Raw genomic sequence first — 23,283 nt, forward strand, 5'->3', positions numbered from 1 at the left:
CTGTAGCAGTATGAAAAGGAATTTATGTAAAACTGAACATAAGAAATTTTCTTCTTTGAGCTTTAATTTATTATTTATTGTAAAACAGTGTTTTTTGAAGCTTTTTCGAAGTGCTTAAGTAAAGTGTATAAACGGTTATTTCGTTTCGGGGGTGTCTTGTACTCTTTCGAGTATCGTACATCTATTTTTCAGACTTGCTACCACAGTTGTCATTTATTAATACCATTTATTTCAGAGTATTCGAAAAAAAACCAAAAATTTTAAATATATATATATATTTAATTGGATGAAATACACAATTCTAGTTTGTATATTTTTCTTTTATTACGTAAAACAAGTTGAAATAAAATAGTTTACTAAATTATATTTACTGATGATAGTTATATGTCCACAAGTTCAGAGGCTCAGTTTATATATTTTGTGTATACTAGTATTTGGCCATTGGCGGCAGATTATTACTATCCTAGACTCGGTGCTTGATCATGACGAAAAAACTTGATGCAACTGTGTTTCATAATGGATTTTTGAATTCTTTTGACTTTGTACTCACCGATTGTGATGGTAATTGTACTGTAGTGTTAATGATATTAACGTGCTTTTATTAAGATTCCTATTGCTTTTACTATAATTGCTTCAATATGTCTTTAGCAAATATTATGTTCTGATTGTGACCAGTTATTCTGGTTTGAGAGTCTGACACTGGCATTACCACACCGTAGTTGAATTTCGTTGAAGCTCCTTTTTTTCAGCATTTTGTGTTATGAAATACAAAACCAGCTAATTAATAACTGTATAATGCGATTAGGAATTAGGATTGTATTATTATAGAGAAAACTTTAAATACAAAAGATAATCTCAGAAACAAAATATTGGGATTAATTATAGCATTTAATCAATCAATTCAGATTGTTCTAGAGTTTACTGTCAACTTAGATGCATTATTATATTTATATTCAAATAGTTACTTCTCAGCTGTCATGTGTTGGTAGTTTTCTGTGTGAAGCTTGTTTTTTTAGTGCTAGACAATGATGCTTTGGATCAAGTTTTCCTTAGGTGTGGCATCATGCATAAGGCTGCCATCTTCTACTTCAATTCAAATGACTTTTGTTTTCTTTATTTGTCCTTTGCTTAAGATGTTAATTATTTTTGTACTATCTTTCATAAGTTCCTAGAACTTTCTGTGTATCCTATGTTAATAACAATGCTTTTTAATGGTAACTGGAATACTGGTTGACTAAGTATTATCCTAGAAGTTAGAACAGAAATCTGTTATGAAAAAAAACATAAAAATTATTAAAACTTTTCTGTTACTTATTTTACTACATACCCTACTACATATGTAGGCTTCCATCTAAAGGTGTAACACTTTGTAAAAGAAATTTTGCTTCTAAACCATAATTTACAGTTGAGAAAATTCCATTAAAAAGTAACACCCATTAGTTAAAACATATATTTAAAATATTTCATTCATGTAATGAAACATATTGAAAAAAAAAATTTGAAATGCTTAGACAATGAAGAATTTTTTTTTGACATTTTGATAATATACTGTTTCTTTCTAATACCAGGAGTACTGTGGAATAGAAATGAAGCAATTCCTGGAGCAAAAGAAACTATAAATGCTCTTCAAGATATGGTAATAAGACAAACGTGCACTCCAGATTTATTTTTGACTCTTATTCAATTTTTTAAAAATATTTATTACATTAGCACATGTGATCATTCCCTGAAGGACCAATTTTAGCTAAGTGGAAATATACTTACTTTGTTGGGTGTATGCATTGTGATAGAATTGTTTTTAATTAACAATAAAACACAAATATATAAAACTGTTTAATAAATTTTAACATGAATGCCATGCAGCTAATTACATTGTTACTATACTACTTGTATATTCATGATAGTAATACAATAAAATAAATATTTATGGCAAATGATGTTAGTAATTTTGGTAAAGTATCGTATGTAATGTACTATGTATTTAATTTCTAACTTGTTATAACAATTGCAAACTGGAATACTTATTAGGGATTTGTATTGTTTACAACATTGTGTAAATGACTAAGGAAAACTAACACATTACCAACAACATCTGTTTTATGGTTCATTTTTATACAAAATGTTTTTATGTTTAAGTATATATTGCATGAAAGTGGGATGTAGTATAAACTTATATTTGTAATATTTTACTAGTTATGTGAAAAACAATAACTTTTCTCACTTTTTCTGTCTATTGCAGGGTAAGACAGTAATCTTTGTCACAAATAACAGTAGTAAGTCAAGATATGAATACCATAGGAAATGTGAAGTGCTTGGTTTTAAATCAAGTGTGGTAAGTGTTTAAATTCTACTAAGCAGTTTGTTTGGAAACTAAAAGTTTCTAAGAAATATGTATACAATTTATATTTTAAATCTGTTGGCAGCCTAGTTGAGCTATGCATCAAGAAGGACAAAAGAGCATTATAATAACATTCCATAATCTCTCAGAGGTAATATTTTTATTGTTGAGTTATACTACAAGAAGGGCAAAAGAACATTAAAATAATGTTCTGTAATTTCTCTCATGAGTAATATTTTTATTCTTGAGATATACATCAAGGACAAAAGAACATTAAAATAATGTTCCGTAAGATCTCAGGGGTAATATCTTTATTCTTCAGATATACATTAAGGACAAAAGAACATTAAAATAATGTTCCATAATCTCTTTCAGGGGAATTATTTTTATTGTTTAGTTAAAATAATGTTCCATAATCTCTTTCAGGAGTAATATTTTCAAAGACATTGCATAGGTTACTTCTAATATGCTAACTAATATCAACACATGCACCTATAGTGTATCACATATCTTTTCCTTTAAGGAACATAAATAGCTCTTACTTATAGAAAGGAAATGTGTATTTTTTTTAAATACTTTGTTAGAAATGAGAATGAAAATGTTAAGTAACATTGCACAGTGTGAGTTAAGTTCTTTGACCTAGTTTAGTAGAATACATAAACCTCTGGCAGTGGCATAAACAGGTATTTTTGTGCCCAGGGCAAATTTGACGAACTGCCCCCCCCCCCTACACACACACACACATACTATATGATCATAAAGCAAAAGCAATCCTGTTTATAATAATATATGATAATGAAAATTTTTGCCAAATCATTTTATCAGGTTTAGTTTTTAAATATATGTTAAAATAGCTGAGGCTCTGCATCTCCTTCCGGGCTGTGCCCAAGACAGCTGCCCTGTTTAACCCTCCCTAGTTACACTACTGATCTCTCTTATTGTGAGTGATTATTTGAAACAAAGACGTTTATCAAGTCGAGTCTACAGATAAATACACTTGCATGACTGAAAGAGCTCTTAGTAATAGCTTTTTATAAAACTTGTCATTCTGGTAAGGAATTGGACTCAGTTTACAGGTGAAAAATCTGTTTAAAAGTTTAAACTGGGTAAATTCTTTGTAAGATAATTTACCCTGCTGAATTGTTGGAAAAGGTTCAGAGAAGGGCTACTAGAATGGTGCTTGGGATGGAGGGGTTGTCAAGGCTGAAATCTCTCAAATTGTTTTCTCTTGAAAAGAGAAGAGTTGGGGGGGGGGATCTGATTGAGGTGTTTAAGATTGTAAAGATAATTGATAGTGTTGATGCATCATCTTTTCTTCATATTAAACAGAATATGAGAATATGAGAAATTTTGCCAAGGTAGGAATCATCTTCAGCTAAGACAATTTCATTTTTCTAACAGGGTTGTTTGCCTTTGGAATGGGTTGCCTTCAGATGTTGTAGAGGCACTAAATATAAGTGAGTTTAAGAAAAAGCTTGATAAGTATATGAATGATAAGGGCTGGCTTTAAGATTTATGGTTTTAAATTATTTTAAAGGATGAAACAGCTGAGATGGACTAATAGGTCCCCCTGTTGTCCAAAAACATTATGCTGTGTTATTATAGTACTTCTGAAACCACAGATCTTGTTTCACACCTAGAGTCCAAAAAGCATTACTAAAGTGAAAATGTGTGTGTGAAAGCTACATTGTTTCATGAACAAAAACTGACTGAGCAGAAAGTTTGTGTACAAGTGTATATAATTTCTCTCATTGATCAGGATAGAATATTCCCAACATCCTACTGTGTGGCAGTGTACTTGAAGTCCATAGATTTCAAAAAAAAGGTGTACGTCCTTGGAAGTAGTGGTATTGCAGGTGAACTTCACAGTGCTGGAATCCCTTTCCTACCTGTTGGTGTAAGAAAATAATTACTTATGAATTTCTCAAATGATTATGAAATTGTATCTGTATGTGATTTATCATTAGTGCATTTGTTTTGTCAGAAACCTATTTGAAACTAGCTGAACATGGTCTAAAATATACTTGGATCACTTAATACATACATGATGCTGACTGAAGTTCATAACACTTTTTTGACAGTAAGTTATTAATATCTCTTATTTCACCAAAGTAATCAAACATACATGATTTTGAATTACAATCATTTCAGTAATGGTCTTAGTAGTGCAATATTTTTCATTTCTCAATAACTTTAATAAAGATGACGTGCTCAATCACAAAGTGTGTTTGTCACAATGTAATCATATGTCAAAGACATTAAGTCATAACATCTAAGTATTTACACAAAGATTTGATTTACTTTCACTAGCCAGATCCAATGCCTGAAACAGAATACTGGTATAACTGGGTAGCAAAAGAGTTGAAATTGGATTCTGAGGTAAGTTTTTATATGTAGAAGTAAATACATATCTTCATCATTATTAATGCCCAATCATTTTGTAATCTTAATAACCAGGGACAGTTAGGAAATTAGATAAAATATCAAAAATTTTATATTTGAGTGAGTTACTGTGTGTTTGATTAAAGAAAGGCGTTACAAACCATATATCATTGGATTGAGTATGAAAAACCTTTATTAGAGTACACCCCTATTCTTTTAGCAATAGTGGGAGTACCAAGCATGCTCCGATGGAAAGGAAGGGAGTTAATAAAATTTGATAACTATGCATCAAAAAGGTTTTGCAGTAAAGTAAAAATGATGAAAAATTACATTTTTCTGCCCATCTGTGCCCATTGTTCATCTGAGTATGGTATAAACAAACTTTTTTAACATCTGAAAATAATAACAATATTAAAATTTGCTTGTGAAACTGTCCAATACATATGAAAAATTACAAATTTTACTAGTTTACTTGTTTTGGCTAAGAATAAAAGCAGACTTTAACAGTGTTGCTACAGCCTTCCATTTGTAAAACTAAGCTTGACAGATTAGTTTGAAGAATTCTAAAATAATAAAAATTCTGTCCAGCTGTTGTGAGGCTTTTAAAAAGAAATTACTTACAAAGTGTTATAGTAGACCAAGACATAAACTATCAACATGATGTGGCATGAGTAGGAGAGTTTGACCCTCTGTATGATAGCTTGGTCATTTTGACAAACAATGCAACTATTGTATAACCATAAAACTATACATTCTATAACTCTTAATGTAGTAAATGTATCTTTACGAAACTTGGCAAGCATTTGGTAAACATTACAAGTCTTTTGTACACAGAAAATCTGATTTTGTAATTAAGTATGTTTACAAAAAAATGTCTGTAAATATGTGGAGTCATAGTCTGAATGCAAGGTGATTTACACATTAAGATTAGAAATACATTTTTTTTTCATCTGGAATTTTTCAGATTTCATTTGCATAATTTATGGAACCTCCTAAATGAATACCAAATGTTGTTTTTTTTTTGTAAAACTTTATATTTTATGTACCCTAACACTATATGGGTCAGACTATTTTACTAAAGTAAAAACATCACAAAAAAATGTAAAATAAATCTAAATTTATAAATGAATAAATCTAAATCTAAAATCTTTTTTTTCTATAATGGCTCTGCATTGTAACAGAAAATTACAGCTATCCTAAACAGCCTCAGTCTCGACAGTTTACATCTGTTTTTATTTATTGTTATTGTTTTATTAACCTTTGAACCATGTCTAACTAATAAATGTGCCTAACAAAACTATAAATACCCTGCTAGCAAACACCAAGTTACAGTAAAACAATGTATTCAATTATCTAATTCTTGTGCAGCTTGTATGCATCACTGAGAATTTTTTTTTATGTTTTCTTAACTAATCTAATGAGTTTCAAATTTTTACATTTTAATGACTTTTCTAACAAGAATTTTAGTATTTACATACGAGTATTGTACTTTTTTTTCAGTCAAAGTATTGATAAAAGTTACCCTTAATGTTTGGTAGGGTCATTGTTAGTACCTTATGAATTTTTATTTATTTCAAGTATTCAAATGGGAAATAAAATAATAACACACACACAAAAAATACAATGTCCTATAACTATTATAATTTAACTGGCTTTCTAACTAAGCTATAAGTGTATTAAAATGTTTCCCTTACCTGGTTGAGATGAACTCGGCAATAGCAACTTTGAATTTGTAGGCTAAATAATTCAGAAGTTATCTTAAGAACAAGCTAGCCTATTCTGTAATTCTTAAATAATTAAACTTAAATAATTTTTTCTATTGTTTATAAATAATGTATTAGCAAATCTCAGGGTAAATTATTGATATTTTTTGAAAGAAAGTATGCGATATGAGAGCATGGCATGTGGGTTTGACTTTCTAGTTTATATCTGTCAGTCAAGATGATTAGAGAGCATAGAATTAGATTATGTTTTAGCAAATATCTATATTATAAGTTTGTAATCTGTATCAAAACTCAAAAATTCAAATAGGAATAAAAAGAATATTTAAACTGGAGAGTTAGAAGCAAACAGGTGTTATGTTGCATGTAGGAACAAAGAAGAGTTTTTTAAATATATCCTTTTGAAATTGAGAAATTAAAATTATATTTATTAACTACATTTTTATGCAAAGTTTATTATATTCATTGATAATAAAGTAATTTAATTGAATTTTGAATGTAACTCTGTAAAAAAGTTCTGACATCTACACTCTTTACCCATGTGTATCCAGAGGGATAAGAAATTTATTATGTAAAGTAAATCAAAATTAACATATTGCTAACTTCAAGACTGTGTATCATAATCATATATTGATCAAAATGTAAGTTCAGAATGAAAAAATAGTACGATTAATGCCAAACTTTTAATTGAGATTATTTTAAAAGACTGGAAGTGAGAAGGGTCAGAAAAAAAAATTAGTGCTTTCTATGAAAACTTGCATTGAAGCAAAATACTTTTTTTCTTTACAAGTAGTAATGTTTAAAAAATAAATTATGTACTTATAATTTTTGTTAATTTTATTTTTATTGTAGGTTGGAGCTGTAGTAGTGGGTTTTGACCAACATGTTAGCTACCCAAAGTTAGTCAAAACAGTGAGTTATCTCAAAGATCCAAATTGTGTTTATATAGCTACTAACATAGATGAACAGTTCCAGACAGATTTGAAACATCTAGTGATTCCAGGTAGGAAAATCTGTTCTTTTTTTGTTTCGGTAAACTTTTCTTATCTCTTACAATGACCATCATGGTTAAACACATGTACTGACTAATCTCTATAGGTACAAAAACCTTACCTCCAATTACGTTGGTTTCCCTGACAAAACATTTGTAATGTATGTTCTTTCATGTATGGATCAGATCAGTTTTGTGAATAAGATTGTCTCTCCATCTGATAGTCTCAGTACAATTGTTCTACACATGTTCAGAATAGTGTCTACTAACCCGAAGGATTGTAAAGTTGATAACCCTATTTGAGATGATCAATCTTATTTTGAAACAGATTCTTTTGTTTATTACATGAATTTAAAAAACTTTTTTCCATGGTATTTTTGCTTTCACTAATGCTGTACATTACAGCTCTAATTTAAGTATTCAGCCTAGGCTGACTTGGTTGAATCTCTGGAGCATCTTTTTGACTGCATCATCATTTTACATTTAATTTTCTTTTACATCTCCATCATTAAGATATCCTAGTAAATGGATTAGTGATTTGTCATAGGTTTTTCCACTGAACTTTATCCTGGTACCTTTTTTCAGAATGAAAGGCTTTTCAGTACTCATCTTAGCCTTTAAGCCAGGTTATTGAATGATGAAGATGAAGAGTTTGGATGCTTATGTATGTATCCTGATTTGTTAAGAATTTTTGTCAGTGTCTCATACATAGAGATATCATTCGCTAGTTCAACGTCTTGTCATTTGTTTCACCAACAGCTCTTTTCACCAGTATTACTAAAGCTATTGCTTTGTGTGTTCAATCCTGAACAATTGATTTCTGTTTCTGTACAGATGATTATTGATCAGGAAGAGCCTTTTGTAATAACTCATAGATATCTTTACAAAGAACTTTGTTTAGTTGGAATTTGAAGAGTGCTTTAAGTAATCTTGGTTTCAGTATTCTTTTTTTATTATTTTGCCTTCAATGAATCATTGGTTTAATCAGGTATTCTCAGTTTCAAGTTTCTCTTTTGGCTGGCTCTAGGATGGTTGTTTCTAGTTCTTTACAAGAAGAACTGAACTTTCTACCTGAGTAGTTACACCATTGACCTTTTCTCTCCATTTTCCTTGTTGGGGAGGTACCTGCCCCTCTTACACCACAAGGAGGTTTAAGCCGATATGCAAGATGGTTAAAAATATGTGTTTTAAAATACAGTTATTAAAATATATTGTTTTACAATGTAACATAAAAGTACTTTAAAAAGTCACTATTTCATGAAATGATCTATGACGTTTTTGGATTGAAACTAGCTGGTCTTCAACTGGAAAGAAGGTTAGGAACCACTGCCATAAATCACATGGTCTACTGGGTTTTTAGTAATTGGTACTAGACTTTATCAACAAACAGTTACTTTTTTCATTGTTCAATATGAATATGCTGTTTTCTGTACACAAAGAATATCTACTTTAAATTTAAACTAGGAATTAGTCTATATGGGTGAATTTTATTTTGTTATTGATAAAAAAATTATATTTCTATATGTATGCTTTGTCTTTTTTAATTATTTTTTGCAGACTTTATACTTTCTATTATTTTTTCTTTTATTTTGATAATGTTGGTCAGAAAATGTAAAAACTACTGTTCACACAGAATGGTGTGGTGTGATCAAAGTTTCTCTTTTTCACTGCTTTATTCCCTATCATATACTTTCACACAAATCTATTACTTATTAACTAAGATACATTTTACACTTTTAATTGTCAAAATTCAAAATATAATAAAAATATAGGTCTTTCCCACATATTGCAATAATTATTGGGATACATTGTTTATTTTATGTTATCACAAAGTAAATGATGTTGCATTGACTTAGATTGTATGATGGTTTCACACTACTACATGTATAAAGGTTAGTGATTTTTTTTTAATTATCAGACACATTTCACAAGGTTGTACTGCACAGTAATCAAAGAGCGAGTCACTCAGCCTTTTATTTTGTATACATTTAAAAGTCTATTTTAGTGCATTTTGAAGCATATATTGGATGACTTATGTTTTACACTGTGTAGTATAGCGTACAGTTTTTGAGAGTCTGTTCCTGCTGCAGTACTTGAATAGCAAGAGTTTGTAGTTACTACAAGATTCAAAAAACTGCTTTGTGCTAAAATCTCTGAAGGACTATAACCATTGCATGGATGTGTTTGTCTTAGTGTAAAGACAGGAGGAGGAAGTGCACCATAGAGGATTAAAAAGGTGTGTAAACTGAGTCTTATGATTACTTCTCCAAATTACAATTACTGTTTGAACTGAACACTACACATTGTTGTTACTCTCTAATTTATATAAAAAAGTAATTGTCCAAAATAAATCCTATGAGATCTGGACATAAAAAAAGTGGAATAAAATTTAACTAGAGTAATGGAGTGGCAAAATATAAGTGAACTTTGTAAGTGATATATTTTCTTGTATTTTTCTTTTTAACAATATTCTTGTTTATTTGGATTAAGTACTCTAGAAAATAAAACTATTAAGCTTTATTGCTTAAGTCTGTGAAATCACTAACAAACATGTTTTTTTCTCAAAATAGATAAATCAACGGTTGTTGCTACATTAATTACAATATTGTTTTGTTTTTGGCAGAACATAGTTTTATAAGAATTACTTGTTCATACTCGTAAAATTTGCTGGTGCATTTAATTATTGCTTAGGCTGTAGGCAAAGTCTAATATTTTTTATGTATGTAACCTACATTCTTTAGTAGAACCATACTAGCTATGGTGAGATGACTATCACATTTATGTCAGTTAATTTCATTTTACATAAAAACCTTGATGAAATTGCACACTATCAAATTGATATTAAAAAATTGATTTGTAATCCAGTGAAACACTTTCATTTATGATAAAAATTGTAACCTTTTATATTCACTTGCATCTTTCTTTAGTTTTACAGCTTTAGAAATGACTAATGCAATCGATTTGATTTTTTAGGCTAAACCCTATTACAAACTTTAGCATATTACTTCATGATGGGAAATATATATATATATAGTATCAATAGAACATTAATAAAATGTTGAAATACACCTACAATCCTAGCTTATAATAAAATGTGAATGAAAGTTGTGTTTTGACATATCCATTTTGAAGGTTAACATGTAAGTTATGTGAAAATAAAAGAATATATACAAGTACCTTTGTGTCTGTTACAAAGAAACAAACAAATTTGTGTTTTACATATGTGAGTTATGCATTGTATGTAAAATTATAAAGGGTGAACAATTAATGTTTTAATGTTGTATTGGACTTGTGATATTTGACTAGTTAAAAAGTCTTGTACGTCTTTCTTTGGGGGAGGGATTTTATGGGTAAAAATGCATGGTATACTTGGAATTATGGCATTCTTCAACAATGGGAGTGGTGATAAGATCACTCTTGCTTAACAGTTTTTGTCTAGAGTCCCTAGAAATTCTTATGATTAGCAAAGGATAGTGACTTGTTAGAAATTTGTATACTTGCTTGATGTCTGAAGGTTTATGTCCAGTGAAAGAGACAGGACAAACACAATAAACATCTTAGTCTGAAGTAAAGTTCCATTATATTTAAAAAGTTAACAAAACTCAAAACATACATATAACCCAACCCCAGTGAAAGTATTTTTATGATAGTATCCAACTTCAAATATGCACTATATAGGTTTAAATAAAAGGCAGTTCAAAATTTACAGTGAATTTAACACTGGGATATTGAATATTAATCCTGGCTTGATCTTTATTACTCAAAAAAGCTACAATCTTACCACCATATCTCAGACTAATGTAAAATAAGGGCATGAATTGAAAAGGAATTTCATAACCAGTATTCTTCATAGTAACATAATAAGTTGTTCAGATTAAACAACTAGACTAGGAATATCAGAAATAAATCTTAAATGTAAATAAAAATATGAATTGCAAAAAGATATATTTATCTCAGGGGAAGGAGTGTCTACATAAATGTCTTTTTCTTGTGATTCATTTTTTTTGGATTCTCTAGAAATTGTAACCAGAAGCACATGAATATTTTACATACAATTTCAAAACTACTAAAGTAGTAGTAGTAATGGATTGATTGTTAGAGTTTCATCAAGTTATAATTTAATTAATTTATTGATGTATAAAGTTGTCTTACTTAATATGAAGGTGACATTGAAAAGATTTCTCAGAGACAAGAGAAACAACACAATGACTAAACAGATTTAGGTTGCTATGTCTAAAATATATATTGTTATATATTTTCAAAATATGTCTTTATGCAATAGAGATGTTGACAGTTTTGGGCATGTTGATTTATAACCGACAATCCAAGAATCAGGTTAATAATTATTGCCTGATTGCAGACTAGTAACATTTTGGTAGAACTGTGTTTGGTGTTTGAAAGTTGTTGAAGTTTATCCAGTTTTGTATTTTTCAAAAAAGGAGGTACAGCCATTAGGCACTGAAACGTCAGTCTAAATAACAGCTTATCTAAAAAAAATATTACTTTTTATAAATAAAGACCAAAATACTTTAATTAAACAGATTATTTAGAATATTTCATCAGGACATAATGGTGTCTTAACTCCTTAGTAATTTGGGCTGGTTAGACCAGTAGTTAATACAGCAGACTTCAGATTCAAAGACTCCAATTTTCAAACCATGAAGTAACATTGCACTATTAGTATTTGGGTTTCATAACTGTAACAGACATCCTTGCTTTTTTGTTTGTTTTAATAAGAAAAATTTTTTGCCAGAGATTTAGGATGCTTGAAATTGTACCTTGAGTTTTTTGTTTTTTTTTAATCTGATATCATATGTTGAATTATTTTATGTTTTCAGTTTAAAGATACTTTTCTGAACTAATACAAATAGTACTGCATATGTATTTAGTCTTTTTTTTTTAATAGTTTAGGTGACATTCAGTTACACATTTTAAGCATCTATCTTGTTTTCAGGAACAGGAGCTTTTATTCGAGCAGTAGAAGCTGTGTCTGGGAGGACTCCCATTGTCCTTGGTAAACCAGCAAAGTTTTTGTATGATTGTATCAAATACCAGTACCCAGACTTAGATCCATCGAAAGGCATTATAATTGGAGACCGGTACTCTATAATTTTTAATTTTATTTGTGACATTATAATTTATCTCATAACCTACAATTTACTCCAAGTGTATTTTTTTACAGAATACCTAAATTAATTAGCTCAATTATGATATCTTTAGTCATCTATGTCATACAATATTTAGTCTATTCCATATTTCCCTTGAATATAAAGTCAAGAACTTAAGAGCAAAGATAACATTTTTTACACCACCAAAGTAAAAAAATGTTACAAGTCTAAACTTTTCTTGTTCATTATTGTGGTTGTAGTTTTATTATGTTATAAACGTTTCATGAAATACATAATTCTTAAATTATTTTTTATAAAATTAAACCACAGCTAAGAATTACTGCTGGTATGATGTTTTAACATAATGAGTTTTGTAGGAAAAATTCTTTCATATAAATACTGTGCTTGTTGTTCTCACATTTTTGCATGTGTAAGAACTTGGTTCTAAAAAAGATAGTACACGAAACGAGCAGTGTTAATTTAAAAAAAAAGGGGGATTAGAGGTTGAAAACTAACTCTCCAAGAGTGATGTTTATTATTTCAGGGTATGATTTATGTGAGATAGATAGTAATGGTCCAGTACAGAGCTTGCTGTAAATAGGAGTATGAATGTCACTTCACGAATAGTAAGCTATGCATTAACACAAAGTTGTCTCATTGGATGTGTAGCTGCTTGAAACCCATTGCAGAGAAGATGCAACCAAAGTTATAAGTTTGAATGGGCATCAGACCACAAACGATGCTATGAGCAAAGCTGGAGACTTGCTCTATACAGGTGTATCCAAGTTCAAATCAATCAATCAGTGAGTTTGTTCAATGGTAAAGAATAGTAAAATAGTCAGTGTAATCTACAGTAAAACATGGTGGGGAATAAAAACAAATTTGAGGTCATATCTCAGCCAATGGTATTGGTGATTATATATAATTGATGGCATCATGACTGCTGATAAGTACAGGCACATCATGCCATTCCCTTAAAAACATAACTCATTGAGTAGGTATTTTTCTTCCAGCAAGACAATGAATGATCCCATGCCCACAAAAAATGTGTGAAACAGGATCCTGATGGTAAAAGCTGTATCAGTTTGTAATTCTGACACTTTAAATAATTTAAATAGTCAAAATTTCATTATTCAATAGTCATTATATGTTTTCAACTTTTTATATCATACCTAGCAAATTAGTAGAGAAAATTTGCAGGTGTGCACAAAGTACATTCTGTGTGTTAGATTTCAGTAACTAATTTAATTACACAAAATAAAAATGGTGAAAGTTTGGAATATAGAGATTCAAAGTTAGGGTATTTTATCATTTAAAATCTCTCTCTTCATATAGGCATGATCTTGTAACATATCATCATGATATTGATTTTAACTAAGGTGACAATTGTTCTATATAATGATAATGTATAAAACCTAAATATACTATAATATGTGGATTTTTTTCATTGTACATGTAATAGGTTTAAAAATCATCTATCAACTTTATAAATCTCACATTATTCTGACAAAAATTTAACAATGTGCTAACATTATTATTATTACATAGCATTTTCATTTGCTTTGTATTCAAATGAAACAAGATTAGTTAATTGATGTTGGCTGTGTTTTCATGAATTTATCAAAATGATATGATATGTGATTGAGTGATTCTGTTTAATCTTGTATATTTTTTTTTAGTACAATTATTGAGTAACTTGATACAGAAGGTTGTTAAAGTTTAATAAAAATCACAGTAAAAACTTATTGAATATATAACCTAACAATTTTTTTATGTTATGTGTCAATAACTTGAGGCTTTCTTTGCCCAGTGGGTCCTACTGTTCAAGAGAATAATCAGGTTTAGATTTTGAATCCTTTTTTATTAAACCGAGTATTTTTTTGTTGAGAAATGAACCCTACCACTTAACTACTAACATTATTTTAAGGGTTCTTATAATGAATGATTAAGATTTTATGAATAAAATGTATTTAATATTTTTTTGACTAGGATAAAAGTAGTTTACTGTTTGATAGTAATGCACACAAACTTGTTTTAGGCTTAGTACTGACATCCTTTTGGGAAGGTCTACTGGGTTAAGGACGTTGCTGGTTTTAACAGGTGTCAGTGACCTGAATGAAGTAGAAAGATGCAGTAACAGCAACTGTGAAAACAAACAAATGATGGTTCCTGATTATTACCTTCCTAGTCTTGCTGATTTAGGGCGACTAATGGGAGTAATCCAGTAGATATGTATTTGTAAGCTTTGTTATGGAACCAAGTATAATAGATAACATTTCTTGGTTTGCATTGTGCTAATTTGTTATTACTTTTGCATACCCCTACTATGCATAGCATAGTAGTGTATATATTATTGTTCTTGTTTCTCTATATGTTATTTCATCACAGGTATATAGCTTATTTCTAAGGAGTTACTTTTATCATAGTATATTAGTTATTTCTGAAAATGTCCCTATTATTGTACATTATATTTCCCATTAACTTTTCTGCATGTTACCAACTCAGGGTTTCTTTATAGTTCTTGGTACAGTGTATAACTATGCTGGCTTGCCTTGGATTAGTAAATTGTATAATTGTTCAAATATATTTACATATTTGTAGTAAAAAATATTACATTTCTTCCTTTATTGAAAATGTATATTTTTAGGAAGAATAGACAATAATAGTTAATTAGGTGTCTACTGCTTAAAAATATGAGAAACCAACTCAAATGTTGACATTTTGTATGTCATCAGAATTTAATGTGCCATAACATTGATTAGGTTTAACAGTAAGGTAAATTAATGATAGTAAATTTAATTAACTATTAAAACAATCTAAGAATAAATATTAATCTATTATTTACATTACAGACAGAATAAAGGGTAGTTTAAAAACTTTGTATGCTTAGCACCTAGTATAGTTTGTGGAAGAAAACTGGAAACAATGTATAAAAAGCTAATTTATATTAATATTATTTAAAAAGTGTGCTTAAATTTTACTGTCTTCATGGAAAAAGACTATTAGTCATTAATATGAAAGTAAGAATTAATACAATTCAGACAGTAGCAAGATGTACTTGCTTAATTCTCCTGTGAAGTGGATTGTTTTTTTGTATTTATAATATGAAATACACATTATAAGAGTAAAATTCCTATGTAAAAGCAGAAGTGTATTACTGAAACATTATTAATAAAGTATTAAAGGCATACCAATAGGACACTTTTCCTGTGTGTGTTAGCTTTCTCTTAATGTAATTTTACATTTCTGTTAAGCACAGTGGACTATTTGTGCTCTGTCCACCAATTGTATTGAAATGAAACATTTACTTTAACTAAATTTAAGATAACATTTTCTTAAAAAAATGCTAGCTTAAACCAAATAAACATTGATAGTGAGTGAAAGAAGTGTTTTCATACATTAACATAATTAGTTACACAAATAAAATGCTACAAATCTTTCAGCAGCATACGACAACAGTTGGCTGATAAAGGGAAGCCCATACTAACTTTTGTCATGAGATGCAAGTTTTTATCTTGCATGTGTCTTTCTAAAACTAGCAATACATATGTACCAATTCTTACAATCTACACCTTAGTGACACCAAAAATCCTTACATTATAGCATATTTGTAATTAAACTATGGAACTTAAGATTTAGTTGCTGTTTAAGGCTGAAATGTAACAGTATATCTATATAAACATGTATAATGTTCATTCCCAAGATAAAATTTACAAGTCAAGTTTTAAATAAAGTACAAAGACAAATTAATGGTATTGTGTATTTTTATTAACTTATGGTATGAATATAAAAAATAAATATTCCCATATATGACAAAGATTACAACAAATCAGGGAACCCAGTATTTTATTTCAGAAAATTTCAAAGTACATTAGTGCTGCAGTGAACCAAGATAAAGATACAGCCCAGCTGTGGTAAAAATTGGAATGGTCATGGTTTCAATATTACACTTCAGCAAAAAGAAAAGAAAAAAAAAGGCTTAATAATACAAATTAATTAATGTTAGGTGAATAGCTTACCTTTTTAACATTTGGTTTACACTACTACATGCTCAGACATAGAATTAAAGTGATACTTGCACAATATTTTATTTTTTTTCTGACAACAGGACTGCAAAATTACAAGCTGAAATACTGTACACAAAACAACTGGTTCTACATTACAACATGACCCAAACATCACTAGATTCCCTAGACACGAAAGTGGCAGTAACAACTGCGAGCATACAGTGTTGTACAAGTTGCCGTCCACATGATGGTTCAAAGTCAGCTCCTGGGACACTTTCTCAGAGTGATGAGCTCCTTTCACAGACTTAAGGTATACAAAAACAATGAAGCAGAGAAAGATACCCTGAAAAAGCTGAAAAACTTCAATGTTTTCATTCTTGCTCTTCTAGAGTATGGTGTACTTTAGAGAAATCAAAATCTTCCCCTGTTCCTCTGCGGAAAATATCCAAAACATCCAAGCATGTGGTCTCAAAATGGGTTGTTGCATCAAAGGTTTCAGAGATGAACACCTGAGAAGATACAATTCCATTTTACAAGTCTCAGCTTTAATACCATTGTATAATTAATTTTAAAAGTTTCATATAGTCTAATATCAAGTCAAAGAAACCTTTATCTTAAAGTTCTTATGGTTACTATCATGGTATTAAAAAGAAGGAACATATCCCAAATCTGAACTAATACAGAAGTAGAAATGTCTGAGGTAAAAAGACAATTTCTTCAAAAACTGAAAAGTTCAACTGTGCAGACAGCATATTTAAATAAGTTGAAACAGCATAAACTGACAAACTTTCTTATAGTGGAAGGTCAAAAAGTAAAAAATGGTCATATCTTTTGTAGAAGCTTGGTCTCTTTTTCAACTGGAAAAGAAAGTGTAATGACAAGAATGAACTAAATATAAAAATACTTATTTGCAATGTAACAAATGTTCTTACATCGTTACTTCAGGAAAAACTGCTCTGAAATACTGTAGAGAATTATTACAGTTAAAACTGAAATGTTCAAAGTGGTTCAGATTGTTATGGTATTTATCCATTAAATATTTCTTAACGTACATTTCATCTGGTATTATACATAGGCAGCTCTTAAAACTACAAAAATCTCCATATCATAAACTCATTTAATGTTTTAATAGTAACAATCACAATACATACTTGATTTGCTTGTCCATCATCTTTGGGTTGATAAACATCACTAACCCATATAAACCTGCAAGGAAAAAAAATTAAACCGCAGTTCATGTTTTCACCCAGTGCATATTAGTTACAATTGGGTACATCTCCACACACACATCAGTAGATATATATACTACTCTCTCTTGTTAAGACTTATACAGAAATCTTTTACAAAGATCCTACTGTATAACAATAGCTTTGTTAATTCCATTAAACAATTTATAGCTTAGCTTAGTCAACTCGCATAGACATAACTATTTAATAAAACTACAAATAAAGTATAGTAATGGTAAACAGAATATAAAATAGTTATACGCATTCAGTGTATGACATGGTTTTAGAAGCTGAAACAAAGAAACTCACATAAAGAAAAAAAGTAGCTAAAAGATGTTTATAGCAGTCTGTGAAATGAACCAAAAGCTACATTATTGCAAAGTAAAGTAAATGTATAGTTGTAATGAAGACAAACTTAGCTGACCATGCAGAAACATATGAATGCATGTTAACAAAGTGATAAATACATGGTTTTGAATGAACTGCACACACACACATATTTTAGACCTAAATAAGTCAAGAAAGCCCATAGAAATTGTATTTAGTGTAAGTTTAATTTTTTTTTTAGAAAATCACATGCGAGTTAGTGGTGTTTATGTGAAATACTTTGCAAATAAAAAAACTAAAGTTGAAGTCAAAGCCATTCGTCACATGATGACAACATTGTGCCATCGTGTACCATACATGTTGCATCAAAAACTTTGACTAAGCAAAAAACAGGCAAGTTGGTTCTGAATGAAAAAGCCAATATGCGATCCACACTCCTCAGAAAAAGGCCTTTTTAATTACATCAAATTTGTAGCATTTGATCAAGAAAATTGTGAGAAAAGTTCCGAACAGACACACAAGCATATTACTTGTATATAGTTGACACTTCAAGCCACAACTGAAAAAGACAGTTGAGTTTTAGTATTTTATAAAACAATAAAAATTCACACCAATGGCTTACATTTACTTTTAATTTTGTTAACAGTCCTTTCAGTATAATAAAACATAGGTTGATTACATTATAACATGATTTTGGAGTCTCATCACATCATTACAGTTCATATTGCCACACTCCAGTCAAGTACCATATGACAATTTTCAATCTTGATTCTGGTTTCCATTGCCAAAGGCTCCATCATAAGGTTACTATATCCAAAGCACACCACTCTTCTCAGTTGGCTTTTCATAATCAATCTATTGTAAAAGTACCCATTTCAAAAGCCCGATCCCACAAAAGTCCATAGGCACTGCATTCGACAACTTTACTGGTATGTGATCATATGTAATAGCATAAATACCCATTTTATGTTCCAGATGCAGTTGAAAAGATAACTTGTGTCACTTTTATATATAGAAATCCTTCTTGTTTATGTTGCATATTGGGGCATGTGGGTGGCTTTTGCTACTAACCTTTATTTCCTTGTAGTTTTACCTGTTACAATATGCAATGCTTTGCTTACCTCGCCTGCGGTACACAACTTGTTGTAGGTCTCTTCTTGAATCATCTGGGTTTTCCAAGTTGATTCATATTCCTTTGCTTTCCAATGTCATTATGTACAAGAGATATTTCAGTCTTGAAAATTCTAAATCCTCAATATGAACACATCTTTGACATGAGAGTACGAATATTTTCCTTCAGAAAGGTCTGTTACATACCTTTCCCAAAGATGATCAGTGGCATCACACTACTTACAAATAACAATAAAAATGTTGTTCTGATACTTTATATCTGCTGTGGTTGTGACTTGCTGATTTGCATATTCAAGATGATTTTAAATATAACATATACTCAAGCTTCTGTACATCACTGTTGTAAGATAAACAGATATAACAAGACAGCGTATGTTTAAGTGAAAAGGCTTACTTCTGCTTAATGGGACCCAGTAGGTCAAGTCCTGGCTTGATTTCTTCTTCAGGGTTAGGGGTCTCCACTGCAGTGCTAACCATAGCTACAAACCAGCCTTTTGCTGCTACTTGATGTGTGTATGAAACCATTGACACATAGATATCTGGAAAAACAAGATAGAGAAGTGTTAACTTTCAATTACACTATGATAAACATTTGTTAAGTTTTGTTGATATACTTAAATATCTGAAAGCTAATTTTTAAAAATTAATTTAATTCTGTAGGCTCAATATGTGATTATCATTCTTTCAGTTATTGACTCAATAAAATTATACTTTTATTCAAAATTATTAATTTTCTTATTAATCGGTTATTTTTTAGAAGTTTAAAATTTGTTACACTAACAACAATATAAAAATAATATAGGAAACACAAATTAAGTTCATAATGCTAACTAAAATGTATTATCTAATTATCTACTTACAACTAAAGATGTACATATTTTCAAGAAATGTGCAGTATATAAAAATTCATTACAAAGGTTTCAATAACATTAAAAATTAAAGATTTTCATCATTCCCAATACCTCACTTCTTAGAAAAAAGTATTATCAATTTACTAATGAAAAGAGCTGATTGTCAAACAAACATTATTACATATAAGGGTTTTTGAAGACAATATCCTGAAAACTGAAATTACCAAGTTATAGTTTACAAAAATGATAAAATATAAGATTTGATTGTCTACAAGTCTACAGTTTGGTTTAAATTTCATGGAATGTCTTCAGAGAAAAAAACAACAAGCACTGATGGATTACTTATAATGTCAACCAGCACATACAGGAAATGTTCAAGTTTTTTTCTTATTGTTCATACTTAGGTTTTTCTTTAGTAGATTTGATTTATATCATTAAAAAAAAGAAATGATTTTAGCTGGCAATAAATAACCATTATAAAAAAATGTCACAGGGCATTCAAGGATTTGAAAACATAGCACAAATCTTAACTTCCAGTATATGTTGGCTAATTTTATTCAGAATCTTAAAAGGCATAAACACATTCCAAAATTTAACAGTATAATAAATGCATAGCTTTCTACCTGAATGACGGCCAACTTGTTTCTGGGGAATAATAATCTGACAAGATAAAGCATCCTTAGTGTTAGGGATTGGATGGTTCATCAAACAAATGCACCTAATTACCTGTAAAAAAAACAAGTAAAAATAAGCTTATACAAAACCACAGCTAACAACAAACAACACCAAATAAAAACAAGCTAATTTTCAACATACTGATGATAACTAGGTCTGCAATGGTTTTATTGTCTTGAAAACACCAAGAATGATGACTACAAGAAGTAAAAGATGGATTACTAAAAGAAATAATAAGGTAGAACTAATACATACCCTATGAAAAAAATATCTGGCAATTCTCCACATTACAACAAAGAAAGAAATAACATTAAACCATACAAATAAAAATGTTATACCAAATTTAATGACCAAAGGTTAAAAACATGACAATGATCAGCAATAGAAACCATTAGGTCAAAAAAATCTGGATATACATTAATAAAAGATTGAAATGACCATGCTGAGACTTTGACATTATACATAGTTTCTGACGTTTTATGACAGAAGCAAAAACGCCTATTGCCTCTGTAATATAAGAACCTTGAAATACACAGCTGCATAATCTGACAGGTTCAAGTACATACCAAACTATGAATGTGCATATACTAGGAACAATATCTGATGAATATGTGACACTAACAGATAAATGTTTAACTTCAAAAGATTTACTACTACTACTCAAAACATCATAACATTTGGTTGAAAGCCGATGAAAATAACTATGGAAAATTTTTTAAATGTCACAATTAAAAACAAATGCTCTAGTAATACCGAGACATCTGCATAAAATGCAAAGACTGGTGGAATTGTTTGTATCAATTTCAAAGTGTGAATTCATGCTTTACTCAATGAATCACAAGTTTTGAAACATACAAAAAATTTATTTTTCATATTAATAATTTATATCTTCACCTGAAAAGAAAGTAAGGTAAGTTAAGAATTATACTTGCCTCATATTATACTAGCATTTCACATGGAATACATTCAATCCTGTTCTTATAAAACAAACATAATTTTAAACCCGAGATTTAGGTTTCAGGATTTGTACACCTCAAACAATGCAGAAGTTCATGATCTATTATTAGAAGTTCCATGCCCATCCAGGGACTGATCCACAGCAAGCATTAGACATGCAGCAAATAGAAAGTCAGTTATAGCTATACTGCATGCAATTTCTGTAGTAAGCTCACCCTATTTTATCTTCCATGATCGCAACTATAATTATCAAAATTTCTGACTTTCAAGCACTGGAAAACATTTTCCCCTGAATATCCAGAAATTTCTTGACCCATATGAATCTTGATAATTATTTCCAAGGACAGCATTTCTGATAAACCAATACTTTTCTTTTTGAACTTTTACATTTATTACATAAAAGAAAATTGTTAAACTTTTTTATGAAAGACAGACAGAAACACAAAGAACACAGACAGTCCCTTTTACTTAAATTATCCTCTTGCTTATTTGAACAAAAGACTGTACGATTTCCCTCCATCATAGAAAGCCTTTAAAAGCATGAAAAATGACACAAAATTCTCTCTTGACTGGTTAAAGCAGGTGGCTAGCCTTAGTTACCCAAAGAGGATCTTCATATTATCCTTGCAATCAGATAACCATCAATTCCAAAAAAAAGATGACATGAATTCACAAGTATTGTAACTTTGAGTTAGTCATTGATCATTACTATTTTCCTCATTTTCTTTACATCCTGGTGTTACATATTTCATTTATAAATAATAAAATTCTCAAATTATGGTAGATTCATATGAACCATACAAATAGAAAATACATTTCAATTTAATAATATAGCAATTTATTTACATATTTCTAGTATATATTAAGAAAACATTCCTTAATATTAGTTGCACTACAAAAAAACTTATAAAAAAAAAATATGTGAAAATTAAATAAACTTTCAGTGTACTGTTTTATCGTGTAAGCACTGCAAGTCGAATTAGAATTGTTGTAGAAAACATGCTGAATACAACAAGATAACTTTCTCTCGTTATCCCAAAATATTTAATGAGACAAGTAATAACAGGTAATGTTTTTGGTAAAGAGAATTGTATCTTAATTGTATCTTAATAAGAGTACAAAACACAAAAACCGACATTTTTTGGCATAATCAAAGGTAAATCTTTACTATTAGTTACAGCTGACTAATTTTGGTAACAATTATTATGGTAGCTTTGTTACCACAACTAGTCTGCTGCAACCAACAATAAAAATATTTTACCTTTCACTGTGGCAAAAAACATTGGCTTTTGTGTTTTTTACTCTTAATGTAGTAGTACAATTTTCCCTAAAAAAAAAAAAAACGTTATAGAATTGTATCTAATAAGTCTTAATTATCTGCTTTTAACTTCTCAGTGTACAAGCCTTAGTATTCACAAAAGCATACTGTATATATACACTACCAGCACTTGTGTTTAAAATTTTTTTAAATTATAATAAATAATTAAAAACATTTTGTATTTACACAATAAACACAAAAACAAGTATTAAATAGAGATAAAGGACCAGCAAGTCAATATGTTGATATGG

At 29.6% G+C, this 23,283-nt stretch overlaps 2 protein-coding genes across 3 annotated transcripts in view; one reads left to right on the plus strand and one right to left on the minus strand.

Moving 5' to 3' along the window:
* Window positions 1-453: 453 nt before the first annotated feature.
* On the plus strand, window positions 454-15,739 carry LOC106458749 (glycerol-3-phosphate phosphatase-like). 2 transcript variants are annotated; one of them, XM_013918292.2, is made up of 8 exons: window positions 454-561; window positions 1,569-1,636; window positions 2,240-2,332; window positions 4,098-4,235; window positions 4,649-4,717; window positions 7,294-7,444; window positions 12,387-12,531; window positions 14,579-15,739. In XM_013918292.2, the coding sequence occupies exons 1-8, from the start codon at window positions 483-485 to the stop codon at window positions 14,766-14,768; spliced, it is 933 nt and encodes a 310-aa protein (XP_013773746.1). In that variant the 5' UTR covers window positions 454-482; the 3' UTR covers window positions 14,769-15,739. The 2 variants fall into 2 exon arrangements, with proteins under 2 accessions (XP_013773746.1, XP_022241024.1); XM_022385316.1 differs by lacking the exon at window positions 454-561 and adding an exon at window positions 729-1,053.
* A 630-nt stretch (window positions 15,740-16,369) lies between these two features.
* LOC106458841 (rab GDP dissociation inhibitor beta-like) overlaps window positions 16,370-23,283 on the minus strand; it is a 22,975-nt gene continuing 16,061 nt past the window's right edge. The window contains exons 7-10 of the mRNA XM_013918398.2: window positions 20,706-20,808; window positions 19,626-19,770; window positions 17,699-17,753; window positions 16,370-17,056 (exon numbers count right to left, since the gene is read on the minus strand). Coding sequence (XP_013773852.1) covers window positions 16,919-17,056; window positions 17,699-17,753; window positions 19,626-19,770; window positions 20,706-20,808 — 441 coding nt within the window. The 3' untranslated portion in view covers window positions 16,370-16,918. The remainder of the gene's footprint in view (window positions 17,057-17,698; window positions 17,754-19,625; window positions 19,771-20,705; window positions 20,809-23,283) is intronic.

This window comes from Limulus polyphemus, unplaced genomic scaffold (assembly GCF_000517525.1).
Source record: "Limulus polyphemus unplaced genomic scaffold, Limulus_polyphemus-2.1.2 Scaffold24, whole genome shotgun sequence".
Classification (NCBI taxonomy): domain Eukaryota; kingdom Metazoa; phylum Arthropoda; class Merostomata; order Xiphosura; family Limulidae; genus Limulus; species Limulus polyphemus.